This window comes from Pogona vitticeps, chromosome 5 (assembly GCF_051106095.1).
Source record: "Pogona vitticeps strain Pit_001003342236 chromosome 5, PviZW2.1, whole genome shotgun sequence".
NCBI classification, from domain to species: Eukaryota; Metazoa; Chordata; class Lepidosauria; order Squamata; family Agamidae; genus Pogona; species Pogona vitticeps.
The window spans coordinates 179,001,964-179,018,189 of NC_135787.1; the positions used below are offsets into that span (position 1 = coordinate 179,001,964).

A 16,226-nucleotide genomic window follows, 5' to 3' on the forward strand; every position below is an offset into this window, starting at 1 on the left:
TCACCATTAACACTTTGAAATCAGTGCGGAAGCGAACGGGCAGCCAATGCAGGGCAGCTAAAGGAGGGGAAATATGTTTGATATTTTCTCACCCCGATGAGAAGTCTAGCCGCCGCATTCTGCACTGTTTGAAGCTTCTGCATTAATCTCAAACGTACCCCCACATAGAGCGCATTACAGTAGTCTAATCTTGAGACTACAAGTGCATTGACCAGAGTGGTGAGCGCCCCAACATCAAGATAGGGATGCAGCTGGGCAGTCCGCCATAGATGGAAATAGGCGGAACGGACCACTGACACCACCTGGGTTTCCATGGTAAGCGCCGGATCCAGATGGACCTCCAAGCTGCGAACCTCACTTACTTCCATGTAAGGAAGAGTTTTCAATGCCTGAGGTTGTTTAGTTTAGAAAAACTTGAGGCAGGGCAGCATGGTAAAGATGCATAAAACTGTGTGAGGAAGGTGGGAGAGGTTTCTCTCTGTCTCTCTTGCAATAAGAAAACTCATGATCGTCCAGTGATGCTGCGTGATAGAAGATTCAGAACAGACAAAGGGAAGTACTCTGCACAGAGCATGTTGGAGTTTGCTGCCACAGTATGGCATACCAGATTGAATAGTTTTAGGTGGTTATATAACAGATTCGTTCAAAATAAGTCTGCCAGTAGTTACTAGTTATGATGACTTTATATATCCTCTAGTATCTGAAGCAGAATGAATCTACATGTTGGCTGAAACCCTGTTTTATAAGCTATGCCACATAGGCTAATGGGCATTGTTAGCAGTAGCAATTTGGGGGGGGGGGATAAAGTATTCCTGATATTTCCCTCAAATATTTTGAGGGTCTTGTGGAATCCCTTTCATCATCAGGAAGTCATGGTTGCTGCAGCATCAGAGGGTGTCTTTAATTATCAGAAATTGCCAACAGCAATAAAGCTATCCCGGTGCTGCTGATTTTCAATAATTAAAGCCTCCCTCTTTCTCTTGTGGCCCCCCGACTGCTTCATAAAGATGAAAGAGATTCCATAGGAGCCTAAGGGCCTTTGGAGGAGGAGTCAGAATTCTTTATTTCTAGAAACTGCTTCAGCTGATGATATAATCAGCCTTATGCAGCATAACTTACAAAACTGGTTTTCAGCCAACGGATGCTAAGGAAAGTGAAGAGGAGGATAATTTTGCACTCATGTCCTGCTTATGAATTTCCCACGACATCTGGTCTGTCAGTATGGAAAAGAATGTGGAACTAGGATAAGCCTTTGGTTGATCCACTGTGACTTTTCTTACATACTAGTATACATCCTTTAGTAATGATAATGTCTTCAAATGCAAGAGAAAAATGTAGGGGAAATTGTGATAACGTAATAAACTGTGGTAGAAAAGGAGGAGGAGGAAAAGAAAGGAAGGTTGCTGTTGTGTTGTTTAGTTGTTAAGTCATGTGCCACTCTTTGTGACCCCATGGACCAGAGCACGCCAGGCCCTCCTGTTTTCCACTGCCTCCCGGAGTTGGGTCAAATTCATGTTGGTAGCTTCAATGACACTGTCCAACCATCTTGTCCTTTGTCATCCCCTTCTCCTCTTGCCTTCACACTTTCCCAACATCAGGGTCTTTTTCCAGGGAGATTTCTCATTAGATGGCCAAAGTATTGAAGCCTCAACTTCAGGATCTGTCCTTCCACTGAGCATTCAGGATTGATTTCCTTCAGAATGGATAGATTTGATCTCCTTGCAGTGCAGAGTCTCCTCCAGCACCAGAATTCAAAAGCATCAATTCTTCAGCAGTCAGCCTTCTTTATGGTCCAGCTCTCACTTCCATATATCGCTATTGTAAAAACCATAGCTTTGACTATGCAAACCTTTGTCGGCAAAGTGATGTCTCTGCTTTTTAAGATACTGTCTAAGTTTGTCATCACTTTCCTCCTGAGAATCAGACATCTTTTAATTTCATGGCTCTGTATCAGTGGGGGTGGAGGCCATCCAAATGACATTGGATTCCACTTTTCATATAGCCAGGATGACCAGAGATTATGAATGGTTTAGTCCAGTAAAGTCCCCATTACATATGAAAGTAGATAATTATGAGATTCAGTACTTTCATTTAACAAGAAGGCAGGATTTTGTACTGAATTTTGTATAATTTTGTATTTATGAGGGGTGAGGAAAATAGTTGACTATCATGGACTTTAATTGTTCAGTTCCCTTAAGATGGGAATAGCAAGATTTGTCTGCTAATGTTGCTGCCAAGCTGGTTTACCTTATTTTACATCTTCTGATGTAAGTAACCTGGTTGGTTTTCTCTCTTGCATTTACATGTGCCGGCTTGTTTTAACGGAACAACTACTAGGCTTTTATGGTTGTAGTTTTAGAGGAGATGGCTGTGGTAATTTATGCAAGCATATCAGGCAAAATCCAAAGAAACAGAACAACAAGACAAGACAAAAACTAGTGGCACCTTAAAGCCTGTTATTCTTCTTCGTAGTCTCTGTGAATGCACACTAATGGGTTTAATCTGCGCTTGCGCAGAGGTCTCTGGAATGTTCTAAAGCTTCTTTGCTACGTTTGTGAAGGACCAATCATGGACCTAAGAACCTTGAATACTTACCTTCATCCTCGTCGATTCTGCATGGTAACTTTGGAATCCATCATTCATCTCCTGAAACGAAAAGATTGGTTTGTGGTCATCAGCCTAAAAGACGCATATTCACATAACAATTCATCCCACTCACCACAAGTTCCTCAGGTTGGTCTTCCAAAATGTCATTTATCAGTTCCTGGCCCTCCCGTTCAGCCTCGCGACGGCCCCTCAGACATTTACCAAGTGCATGGCACCTGTCGCGGCTTACCTCAGGCTACACGGTGTCCATGTGTTTCCCTATATTGACAACTGGCTAGTGGTCTCGCCATCCAGACGCAGGGCCCTGAAAGACACAAAGTTCATTTTGCATTTACTTTGAAACCTGAGTCTCACAATAAATTACAAAAAATCTCATCTTATCCCCTCACGTATTGTGAATTACATCGGTGCTACAATAGATGCCACCAAAGGTCGCATCTTTCTTCCACAAGAACGGATCCACAAGATCTTGAAAGCTGTGAAGAAATTCAAACCAAGAGCTACAATCATTGCATTGCATGCTCAGCATCTGCTGGGTCTTATGGCGTCGACAACACCAGGATTAGCTCATGCCCAACTCAAGCTCAGGTCGTTACAAGTTTGGCTTCTGTCGCTCTTCGACCCACTCCGGCATCATCAGAGCAAGCGTCTTCAAGTCACGCTGGAGCTGGCAAGACAACTACAATGGTGGTCGTTTGTTCCGCATCTACAAGTAGGGCGTCCCTTCCAAATTCTACAACTAACTGTCCAAGTCACCACGGACGCAAGCCCCACAGGTTGGGGAGTGCATTGCGGCCGTCATCGGGTACATGCCCGGTGGTCACCCCAAGAACAGACCCTCCATATCAACCACCTGGAGATTCTAGCTGTCATCAAGGCACTCAAAGCCTTCCCCCCCAGTACATGGTCGTGGTGTACAAATAGTCACGGACAATACCACGACCATGTACTATATAAACAAGCAAGGGGAACTCATTCTCACTCACTTCTGTTCCTAATGGTAACACTGTTCCTAACGGTAACACCACCATCACATTTTCCCGGTGGCCGTACATGTATCAACAGAGGACAATGCTCTGGCCGACGAGTTGAGCCGCCGCACAGTACAGATGCACAAGTGGGAGCTCAACATCGACGTCTTTCGAGATTTGTGCCACCGCTGGGGCACACCTCGTGTGGACATTTTTGCCAGCCAAACCAACAAGAAATGCCCTCTCTACACCTCCAGGGCGGGTCGGGGACAAGGTTCATTGGGGGACGCTTTCATGATACCATGGACTATGGGTCTCCTTTACCTGTTCCCTCCCTTTCCCCTAGTACAGAGTACATTAGTTAAACTCCACCAGGAGTTGCCACAGGCAATTCTGATAGCACCCCTTTGGCCTCGTCAGTTGTGGTTTCCAACCCTGGCGTCGATGACAACAGACTCCGTCAAACTTCCACCCTTTCCTGCCCTACTCACTCAGGATGCAGGCAAGATCTTCCATCCGGACGTCCAGACCCTTCATCTCGCTGCGTGGAGGATATCCCCGAGATTAAGAAAGTTTTGGACAAATCTAAAAAGGACTCCACTTCTCTGCTTTATGGGTACAAGTGGAAAAGTTTCCTCAAGTTCACTGAGGCCAGAGGTCTCACGTCGTCCCCAGTTACCCTCTCTACGTTGTTACAGTTCCTCCGGTACTTGTTCGATTTCAACTTATCTATTTCTACGTTGAAAGTTTATCTTGCTGCTATTGTTTCCTTCCAATCTCAAGGGTCACCTGCCTCTCGCTTCTTTTCGCACCCTACGGTTAAAGCCTTCCTCAAGGGACTAACGCATCTACGACCTCCTGCGAAACGGCCTCTGCCGGAATGGTCACTTCATCTCGTATTGCATTCCCTGATGCGGCCACCCTTTGAACCTGTGGCCACATGTGACCTCAAAATGCTATCGATCAAAGTATTATTTTTGGTGGCCATAACTTCAGCCCACAAGGCCAGTGAGCTGGCTGCCCTGCGAGCTGATCAACCATTTTTGCAATTTTTTTCGGGACAAAGTGATACTGCACACTGATGTCTCTTTTCTCCCCAAAGTAGTATCAGACTTTCACTTGAATCAACCTCTTTTACTACCTACTTTGTTTTCTGACACAGAGCACATGCTCCACACCCTGGATGTTAGGAGAGCACTTGCTTTCTATGTTTCACGGACCAAAGACTTTAGATTATCTCCCAAACTCTTTCTCTGCTACTTTGGACAAAAGAAAGGTCTCCCAGCATCTCCTTCGTCACTTTCTCGGTGGCTTGTTTCTGCAATATCCTTAACCTATGAACTTCAACACAAGACGCCACCTGAAGGTTTGCATGCCCACTCTACTAGAGCAGTCGCCTCTTCTGCAACCCTTCTGCGGGGCATAGATTTACCTGACATCTGCCGGACTGCCACTTGGTCACAAGCATCCACCTTTATCATGCATTACAGGTTGGACCTGAGGGTCAAGAGCGAGATGAGATTCGGCAGGGCTGTGCTAGCTTCTGCTCTTCTGTGACAGCCCTCCTTCCAGTTAGTTAGCTTGCTAGTCACCCTTTTTGTGTGCATTCACAGAAGACCACGATGAAGAAAGAGGGGTTACTTACCTGTAACCATGGTTCTTCAAGTGGTCATTCTGTGAATTCACACAAGCCCGCCCGACCTCCCCACTTTCCATCACTGAATTTATTTAGCTCATGCTCTCATATCTGTGGCGGAAAAATGGAACTGAGGCTTGGGCGGGCAGAGCATGCGCAGTGTAGGCAATCTTAAGCTATGTTTCTTTTCTGTAGAGCTTGAGAACATTCCGAAGGAACCAACGCTGGCACTGACTTAACCCTTTTTGTGTGAATTCACAAAATGTCCACTTGAAGAACCATGGTTACAGGTAAGTAACCCCTTTTTTTTCAAGTGGTCATCTGTGAATTCACACTTCCCTACCATACTCCCCTCTGTCTGTCACTCCTGTATCTCTTGATGCAGTGGCGGGCATACCTTGGAACTGAGGTACATGAGAAGGCGGGCGGACCTCATGGGCTGGGGGGGCAGTCCTTCACAAATGTAGCAAAGAAGCTTTAGAACATTCCGGAGACCTCTGCAGAAGCGCAGATTAATTCACCCGTTAGTGTGAATTCACAGATGACCATTCGAAGAATCAGAGTTACAGGTAGGTACGTTCTCTTACTTCAATGTAAGTTTTTGTGGACATGTCCACTTTGTCAGACATATGGGAACAGAATTTGGATTTTGTCTGAAAGGCTTTTATGAATTAAATTAAACTAAATATTTATTATTTATTGAGCTTTTTATTTATTGATATGTTTCCCAGTACAGTTTTAGGCTTTTAAAAATACTTTTGATTGGTAATTACATTATCCTTACAAATAATAATAACTGTAGCATGCAATTCTTTTAACTAGCACTGCTGTGAATGTACAGTACTTGAGCACCACAAAATGACCTGAACAATGTCAAATGAAGACTACTTTTATAGAAAGTGCTAGCTTCAAACTTATATAAAATGTACCTTGATCTGTAAATAATAATCTAGTGAATTGTGTGAAAATTGATACAACAGATGCTTTCTGAAAGGTAGTAGTAGCTTATTGAACAGGAATACTGTGGGATATGGGGTAGGTTAGTCTTCCTTCTTCACTTTGAGTTTACAGGAAGAGGATCCTAATAGGAATACCCATCCTCTCCACATGCCCCTCCTCTCCACATGTGATCTGTTCTAGGATCAACTGCAGATACCTGAAACGATGGATATAACAGAACCCATTGAAGAGAGTGAGAGCGTGGAGCGTGAGAGGAGAAAGATAGTGGGCCTGTGCACTGTGGGCTGGGTTCTAGAGGTGGCAGCTGTGGATAACTGCAGATACTAAATACACAAAAACAAGGGGGCTACTGTACATTGATGATGAGGAGAAATGATAGCATCTCAGCAAGAAAGAAATGGTTCACTCAGAAAGTAAACAACAAATAGTGAGATAGCACCACACTGAGGAACAAAAGGGGAAAGGGGCAAAAACTGAAAATGATATTCAAAGTAAAAGCATGCCTTGTGTGTTGTGAATCTTGTAGGCCCATCTCCTGTCTCATCTCCTTCAAGAGAAAAAAACGTATGTTCCAAATTGATGGCAGTTAATTCAGAACATGTTGTCTTAAAGTGTTTTTTATTTTGAGATTTTTGCCAATCTTTTTCATTTATTGGTCTTTTAGAAAACTATCCTTTTTAGCAGTTACAGTGTACTTTTTGCCAGTAGTGCTCCTTAAGTATTGGGCTCTCCACAGGGAAAAGCACCAATCTACACAGTGTACGCTCTTTCTTTTCTGTGACTAAACTTGAATTTAATATCTGTTCATAGGCACTGCCGGTAAGTTCTGAACTTCCAGCTGGCACTCCATCCAGTGAGCAGCTGCCACCCTTTCCGGGACCTACACTAACTCAGGTGCTATACAGCTGTCTGCTTTTTCCTTTTTCCCCTTTTCAAAGAGCATGTTCAAATTAATCTCTGTTGCATGATATTTGGTCCTCTATTTCTCCCTTTAGGGATCTTTTCTTGTATATTGTAAAAATGGAATGCTGTCTAAGCTTTTTTTAAAATCTTTTCAGATTGCATGCCCTAATATGAAAGTTCCCAAAGATTTAAAGGATAGTTCCTTAGCTTTTGAAAACTGTTTAAGGCTTCTATAGGACCAGAACTTGATTCCTATTCAGTTTATTTAGTTGTTTGGCATACAGTTAGCTTTGCAAGACATGTCTGTCTTCAAAGTGTTCTGTGTATCATGGATTATTTCTTCTTCTACCTGAATTGCCAGGTAGAAGAATATTTTTTTTCAATTGTTTGAAAAAGCTGAAGTTGTTATAAGGGGCAAGCACAAGGACTAGAGATGAATTGGGTTTCCAACAAGAGATGATGAGTTAAAGTCTTAGCAATAAGCTGAAGGAACTAGTGCCATAATAACCTTTGCCACAGATGATAGAACTTAATTAAAAATGTCACTGAGCTATGTAGAAGGGTGAATTTGTGTACATACTTGATTAAAATTAAGCTGATAAACGGATTTCCAAAGAAACGTCAGAGTGTGGGAATATGGGAATATCCTAAAGCCCTCCTGTTGATTATTATGTTTCCAGCAGTGGTCACATGCCTTTGGGATACTCATGAGCAGAGACTTTGTATATAATAACGTCTAGGAATGCTGGTGATTGGTATACAGAGGTTTGGGTTTTATGGGCTATGATTTGATTCCTGGATTGACTGAGTATATATGTCATACCTTTGTACCTTGTTCAGTGCATCTTAATAGCAGAGATAATGGTGAACATTTATTTGTCTTGTAGCAGATTTAAGAACTTTCAAGAGGCTAGTACAGCAGCTGGTTTCACTTTGTGTACATGGCTGGGTACATCTGAAGAAACTGCAATATTAAGCACTGAATGAATTTTAGAAATTAAAAGTGTATTTTTATATCTTTATACTTATGTCTACCTTTTCTGTTTCACTACTTTATGGCACAATACCAACAGTGCTGCAGATTCTGTAAAGCACATAAGACAAGAAATAGGGTCACGATAATGCTTCGTTTCTAAAATGACAGGTGACAGATTTGAGATTCTTCTCTTCCATTTCAAATAGATGCATGTGTAGAGTACACATTGCTCCTTCAAATTATGGTTATGCATGATTTTCCCCAGCTTCTTCTCGTACTTTGGAAGATCTCTACTCTGAAAACAAACCAATCTGTGAAAGTGTTTCCCTGTTTCTGAAGTGAATAGATGGAATTTAGTGAACGTACAAGAGCTGGCAGTCTTTCTAGATGAATGAGTGCTATATGGCAGGAGTTGGTGTAATCACAGCTCTAATAAAAGTCAGTTTAAATGTACTAAACAATGTGCAAAGACCTCAGTTGATTAAATCTTACTACAGCAGTTGGTGCCATGTACTGTTGTGCAGGGAGATTCCTTTCAGCCTATGCTGACTGCAAAGTATGTTTGTGAAAGCTTTGTAAACGGGATGTAAAATACAGGGTTAGTGGGCAAGCCTATGCCAGTTTAGGACAAAGTATCAAGGTGTCTGGCTTGTTAACAGCCACCAGAGTGGCTCAGGGCTCTGAAGTTATCTGTTCTACCTACCTTGCTATCTGTTGTCACAATTCTCATCTAATTTAGAAATTTCTGTTTCAATGGAACCTGCTTTGGATAACCTGCTGCCAATAAATGATGAATTCAGATTGAACTAGGGAATCTACATCTTGACATGCTTCATAATATAATGTTTAGGCATTTTTCACATTTACTTTCCATCTAATTATATCCCATCATACAGTTGCTGAAACTAAAGATAAATTTTTCTAATACTTTAGTGTTCTTGAGCCTGTATATAATTTCGATGCACTGACTATTTCTCAGTGCACTTTATACACTTGCTGGCTACAAAGTCTGTATTACAAGAGACTTTTTGTGCATGACTTAAATTGATGCGGGCAGCTGTGTATAAAGAACATGCTACATATGTAGTGTTTTTTTCTTTAGAGAAGCTTGACTATTGCATGACATGTTTAAAATTATATGACCATAGAGTAGAACAGCGCTTCCCAACCTTGGGTCCCCAGTAACTATGATAACCAGGATTTCTGGGAGTTGTAGTCCAAGAACATCTTGTGGCTTGGGAACTGCTGGAGTAGAGTCTTTCTCATGAAGTTCCTATGACCATGGTCCACATACCAGCTAACATATATGTGGAGCATCATCTCCTGCTTTATCAGTGAACTTTGGGTGTCATCTCAGGACATTGCAAAGCCCTAAGCCCTAGCCAGGATAACCCATGGTTAGGGATGGCAGGAGTTGCAGCCAGCAACATCTGGAGGTACACAAGTTGCTTATCCTGGCTTTCATGGGCGGCTGCTATAATTGTTCCTCTTTGTTCCAGTCCCAGCAACCTCTGGAAGACCTGGATGCTCAGTTGAGAAGAGCCTTGAGTCCAGAGACAGTCCCAACAACATCAGCACCTGCCTGTGTAAGTTGTTTAAGGTGCTCATATGCATATGGGCTTGAACAATTTCTCATGTGATAACATCCCAAATAGAATGGAAACTGCTTTTCCCCATAGTATGAAGTATTTTGAGATGGGGTAGAAAACAGCAAGGTTTCTTGACTACACTCTGGAACATGAATGGCTCCTCTGTGTATGACAAACAGAATCAGGAAACTATATTATTTGCTTAGAGATAGGGAGGTGACTTTCACCTATAATATCTATAGTGGGTGGGGATTTAAGGTATGCAGCAAGACCTCTCGTTATTTAATTACATATTTATTACCTGCCTTGTAAAAACAGATCCCAGGATTTGGCATAGTCGATAAAATTACATTAAAACTTAAATGAAGATTCTGTGAGAGTCCAGATTGAGAATTTGCACCATTGGTTTATTGCTTATTTTAGTACATTTGTTGTGTAATGCTGTAATTATGCTTATAAGCTGCTTTGTAGTTTTTAAAGGGAATGACAGTTGACAAAGTTAACATCACCTGTTCTTGTTAGCCTATGTAGAAATCTCGATCCATCCAAATAATTTTTTTCTAAAATGCTTTTTTTTTAACTCAAGAAACCCCTTGTGCTCTGTAAGGGATATGAGGACAGCTTTGTCATGTTTTTGGAGCCCCCTTAGCACCTCAGCCCTTCAGATGTTTAAAAGAATTCTTATAAATATTTTGGTTGCTGGGGGTGGAAAAGATCTTCTTGGTTTAAAAAATATCTCCAACAATTGATTTTTATAAGAGTTTTTTTTTCTGGGTGAGGTAGAAGTTGTGAGAACAACACTCCAAGGTACATGCATGACTCTGTACAGCTATGGGCTTCTGGAATTTGTCTACTTTTGGCAGAGATTCAAGCCTTTGGACCACAGTTAGAACTGTGTCTAACTCTCTAACCTCTAGTTTAACTCTCTAACCTCTAGTTGAGTAAATACAGTTTGGAACTTCAAAAGCAGCAGCAGTTTCATGAACCTGAGAGAGTTTATGTGTACTGTTTTACTTAAAATAGATGGATGTTTGCAGATTTTCTTTTTTGATCTGTTGTTAAAATCAAATGGAATCTTTACAAAAAGCTTTTAACTTGTAAAAATTACAAATGTCTCGTCCTATGTACACTAAGATCACAGAAGTTAGTCTTTGGTGAAAGTGGTTTTTGATCCACAAAAACTCACACCAGATCAGTGTATCAGTCTTTGAAGCGCTATATTTTGCCTTTTTTCTTTTTTTTCTTTTGCCAATGTGTGGATGCTTGTTTTCCTTTGTTTTGGTATCTGAGGCTTAATAGAACTAGTCAGATGCTATGACTAGCCAGAGGCCAATTATTATTCTAGACTAAGAGAAGAAAAATTTAAAAGGATAGGATATACTGCTGAATAAAGCTTGTAATTTTTATTTTGTTTTCATATTCTCAGCAATCTGCGATTTCTACAGCAGTTACTGGAGTTGTATCTGTGGCAGAACAATCCACAAATACTGGTAAGAATCTCAAGGAATGGACAACTGGTGGACCATGTCAGATAACTGATACTTGACTCTCTTTAGGAGTCCTTTTTTTCTTCTTCGTGGTCTCTGAATGCACACAAATAGGTTAATCTGCACCTGCCTAGGACCTTGGGGAACTTTCTAGACCATAAAGACATGTGATTAGTGGGACGTTCCCCCGTGGAGCGCATGTTCTGCCCACCTGAAATCCTCTCAGTTCCTTTTAGCCACCACTTAGGTCACACTTAGCTCGACAACTAGAGCAACAACTTTTGATTGCAATCGATATTTTCTCCTGGTGAGTTTTTAGGCTTCTTCATCCTATTTCTTTATGTTTCTCTGTGAGTCCTCTTATGTTTTAATTTTCTCCCTGTGGTTTCTTTTTTACTTTAGTTTCTCCCCCCCCTTCCCAACCTTCCCGATCTTTTTAATGGCCCCTCCAGTCTATTTAAGCGGTGTGTGTTGTGTGCAAATAGGATCCCGCTTTCAGACGGCCACGACTGCTGTCTTTTTTGTTTGGGGGAGCAGCACCGAACCCACTCCTGCCTGGAGTGTAAAAGCTCACCAAGCCTTCCCTCAAGCTCCATCTCCAACATCTCCGCTCATTTCTGTGGGAGAAATCCCTTAAATGACCCACCACTTTGATGGAGCCTACCTTGACTCCTGTCCCTAGACAGGAGTTGCCTCAGTCCGTGTCGAGCCTGACCACTCCTTCTCCCAAGCCAAGAGAGCAGCCTAAATCCTCCTCAAGGTCGAAGTTGGCATCAACATCGAAGTCCTCCTCGACATGCTCTCAGGGCCAGTCACCTAAAAAGAAGGTCAAAAATCAATCAAAAACGGCTAATAAATCATCCAAGCCTACTCAACTTACTTCACCTCAGCCAGACATTCCTTCACTGATTCTGGAAGAGTCTTCGAGAGAGGTTCCCGACTCTTTTGTCGGAGGCAGAAGATCCACTCCTGCTACCTCCTAGCCAGGCTCCGGTTTCTGTGGTAAGCCTTTTGCCTAGTCTTGGCCCTTTGGTGGCTGATGTACTCTCCAGCCTGTCCTCGGCCCGTTCTAGCCCTGCATCTTCAGGGCGAGCAATGATGGTTCAGTTTTCCACACAAACATGTGTTTAAGAGACGTCATCTTTCACCCAACTTCCAAGAGCCTCCACATCGGGAGTTCTATTATTTTCAAGAGCCTTCTCAATATCGCATCCCGTCAGATTATCGAGACCCATATTATGATGACTATGACCAGTACCGGCATCGCAGATCTCATATCGACTCGCATTCCAGATCATCCTACTATGATGAACCAAAGAGAGTTTGGTATGCATTTGCTTACCCACCCGAGTCTTCTCTGACGCTGTCACTATCACCACCCTGACATTGGCATCGAGCTCATACATCCAAGCTTCAACTTATGCTAACAGTTGCATTACATTCCAAATCAGCTCCCAAGCGCATCTCCTTTGGAAGCAGATCAACCTGCTTCCAAATGCTCCTGCACATCTTCTGGACTGTCTTCTATTTCTCTTTCTCAACCTAGTGCTGCCCTTTCTCAGGCGCACACTTCATCTCTTCAGGTCACTACCACCTACAAAGGACCTCCACCTGACACCAACAGAGGGGTTTTGGCTATTCCAGTTACTACAACCTGGACCTCCGCATCTAGACCTTGGCACTGGTCACCCTCTTTCGATTCAGCAGCTTCTGAGAGTCACGACCCTTATTCAGAAATCTCTCAGGAGTCGCCCTGTAATTTGCCCACACCTGATTCAATTGTGGCAAATAATCACCCCCCTTCACCTTCTGAAGACTTTACGTCGTACACTCAGCTGGTGCTCCACATGGCAAAATCCCTCGAGGTTGAACAACCTCCTCCTCCAAAACAAGATCTCATGTTCGATGAGATTAACCAAGATAAAACCCCACCGCTCAGCCTGGCCTTCATACTCGCCATGCTTGACTTTGTAATAGAGTCTTGGGACAAGCCACCATCCTCCCTTTAAACTACCTTGCTTTCCTGCATCACTTTCTTTTCCAACACAGACAGTGAAGAACCATTATAATACTCATGGTTCGGATAAATCCTTTCTTGTGAAGCACCCAATTCAATTATTGTTGAGTCGAACCAGTCCCAAGCTCACAATAAATAAGTTGTAGCTCCAACAAATAGAGGGGGCAGAAAGCTAGATGTTCAAGTGTGAAGCCAACTTATTATGATGAATTGAATGCCTTGTGCATGTGTGAGTCCTATCACCACGTATTTATAACTCTTTAAGTTGTTTTTTCCCCTCTCCATCTGTAAACAAACTTTATCTGCAAAGTTTGCTTGTTCTGAGGTCCTGGAAGTCCACCAAATTTTTCTTTCTATGGAAAATTCTATTGTACCTGCAGTCTTTGTGACACTAGGGGTCTGTAATTTCTTGTTTGGCTAACCAGTATTATTATGGTTTTGATCCTTGCTTTGACTATCAATTTTGCAAGCTTCTAGAAGTTCAGTAAACTCTAATTTTAAGCCCGTAGACCAGTGTTTCCTAACCTGGAGGTTGGGGCCCCTACAAGGATCACAAAGTATTTCCTAGGATGTTGGTTGCCTTATGTGTATTATAGCCATTATTAAATAATTTTGTCCTTGGTCTTTTGGAGCCAGACATTAAAATTAGGATATATGTGTATGTATGAGAAACAGGCTCTTTGGGGGAGAAAAAAGCCTCCGTTTCTGCGAAAGAATGACTTGCATTTGAAGGGGGCCACAGACTGAAATATGTGAGAAGGGAGACCCCAAGGGTTTGGGGTGGAGGGTTGGTAACTGAATTGATGAAATACCCAAGCAGCATGAGTCTGGCCCCATTGCACAGGCTACCTGATGTTTTCATGGCTTTCTTGGAACAGAACAGAAGTAGCTCTGCCTGAAGGGAAAAAACCCAAACATTTGGATACCTTGCATCCAGATAAGAAAAATAAACCCTTGGATTTCTTTAAAAATCTTCGAGAGAATTTTGAAAGAAGGCCAACACTGAGACAAATTCATACTCAAACATCACAGAAAATAGATAAGGATCTTGTTGCATCATACAAAATTAGTAAACAGATTACTAAAACTGGAAATGCTCACAACACTGGTGAGTCGCTTATCCTGTCTTCAGTGTCCATAATATCTGATGTCATGGATTTGAGTGCCAAAGAAACAGAAGAGCTGACGAGATGGCACATAACATTGAAGAGGGATTGGTCAGTTTAGTCCAATTGAAGAAATCCTCTTTACAGTGAGATTAAACTACTTTACAAGATAACAATGTTCTTCTCATGGCTTATGTGAGATTCTGGAATGGTAATGAACTGATGGAAGATATGTTGTTTGCAGAAGGATTAAAATGGATACTAAGGGACTGTCTAATTTTGAAGAAGTCAAAAGTTACTTAAGTGAGAACAATATTCCAATTGAGAATATAATTGCCTGTGCAACCGATGGTGCTGCTTCTGTGTTTGGTCAATACAGAGAATTCAATGCCCATCTAAAAAGAGTAAAACCTTCTGTCTTTACTACTCATTGCATCATTCACAGGGAGCACCTAGTATCTAAGAACTTGGGAGGACACTTGAATATTTTGCTTTCAGTTGTCATAAGGCCATAAACGTCATCAAATCCCACACCCTTCAGGACTGTCTTTTCCAGCAGCTATGTGAAGGAAATAGCAAAGACTTTCAGACATTGGTGCTGCACACCAAGGTTACGTGGCTTTCCAAGGCAAACTACCTTTCACATTTTGTTCCAGTCTGAGACATCATAGTTTCCTTCATGTCTGATAAAGAACATGGAGAAAAACTACAGGGTTATATTTTTTGACCTGTAAGGTCTTGTTTAACAATTTAAGTTTCTGAAAAATATCTGCCAGATAAAATGTCTGCTTTAGTATCAACAAGATCAGTGGTCCCCAACCGTGGGCCTCCAGATGTTCTTGGACTACAACTCCCAGAAGTCTTCACCACCACCTCTGCTGGCCAGGATTTCTGGGAGTTGAAGTCCAAGAACATCTGGAAGCCCGAGGTTGGGGACCACTGCTGTAGATAATAAGGAAGCCATCTTTCCTTTCCTTAAGAAACTCAAAGCCTATTGGCACAAAATCATGAAGTTTTATAATTCCAAACTGAAGATGACTGCAGAGGCACTGAAGTGCTGGAAAAATCAAAATATATCGACTTCCTTTTCTTTCCAATATTGCACTTCTCTTTATTAAGGCCTATTAGCTTCAGAGAATAAAAACCTAGAGTCAACACTTTAGAAGGCTGACTCACAAAGTACAAAACACAAAGCTTTGGAAAATGTTTCTTTTGCCCACACCAGTAGATAAAGGCCACGTGAGCAACCTTGCAAGGACATGGGAAATATCCAGCCTAGAATCAGAGGCTGAATACCAGCAAGTGAAGTAACAATCTATTCCAAGATAATGGTTATGTCAGCATACAATTAAATGTAACATGTGAAGGATGACTGATCATGTTTACACAATATGTCTTTGTCAAAAGTCACCATTGTCCAGAGTAGGGCTAAATCTTCGGTGCCTTGACATAACATTTAAACACATATGTAACTCTCGGTCAGATGCTTATGGAAAATTAGGACTTGCTGTTCTGCTGTCACCAGCACTGTGACATTTTTGTTATGGAAAGAACCCTATAAAATATGTATGCATTCTTGTACTTTTTGAGAAACTTCTATTTGGGTTTTAAGATCCCAGGATCTCCACCTTGCAAAGCCTTTTTCCTTTCTTCTATTTCTTTTTTAATAAAGTTCTCTTTCATATTTGCAAATTTACTTTGTGTGCAGCTTGGTTCTCTCCAGTTCTTTTATTTCAGGTACAGGGTTTGACCTTGTTGGAGGAAAAAAAGAACTTTAAAAATTACATTTACAACAGAAGGACAATGACCTTACCACTTATGTGAAATATCTCAAGCAGATACACATGGATAAGCAATAAAGAGTTAATGACCTGTTAAACCTGAGTATTCCAGATTGGGTTTTGAAGCCATTTGAAGTACAACCCACCCAAGTTGAGAAGAAATTCAAGATAGTAGTTTGATTGATCTTCAGAG

The 16,226-nt window shown here is 41.8% G+C and overlaps 1 protein-coding gene across 22 annotated transcripts in view; it reads left to right on the top strand.

Annotated features, from left to right (window-relative positions):
- The window catches only part of WNK1 (WNK lysine deficient protein kinase 1), a 128,376-nt gene that overhangs the window by 92,782 nt on the left and 19,368 nt on the right, over window positions 1–16,226 (top strand). For 15 of the 22 annotated variants that reach the window (XM_072999858.2, XM_072999859.2, XM_078376295.1 and 12 more), the window contains 3 exons: window positions 6,985–7,068; window positions 9,553–9,639; window positions 11,069–11,132. In XM_072999858.2, the coding sequence (XP_072855959.2) occupies window positions 6,985–7,068; window positions 9,553–9,639; window positions 11,069–11,132 (235 nt within the window). The remainder of the gene's footprint in view (window positions 1–6,984; window positions 7,069–9,552; window positions 9,640–11,068; window positions 11,133–16,226) is intronic. The other 7 variants (XM_072999860.2, XM_078376296.1, XM_078376297.1 and 4 more) reach the window with 1 other exon arrangement.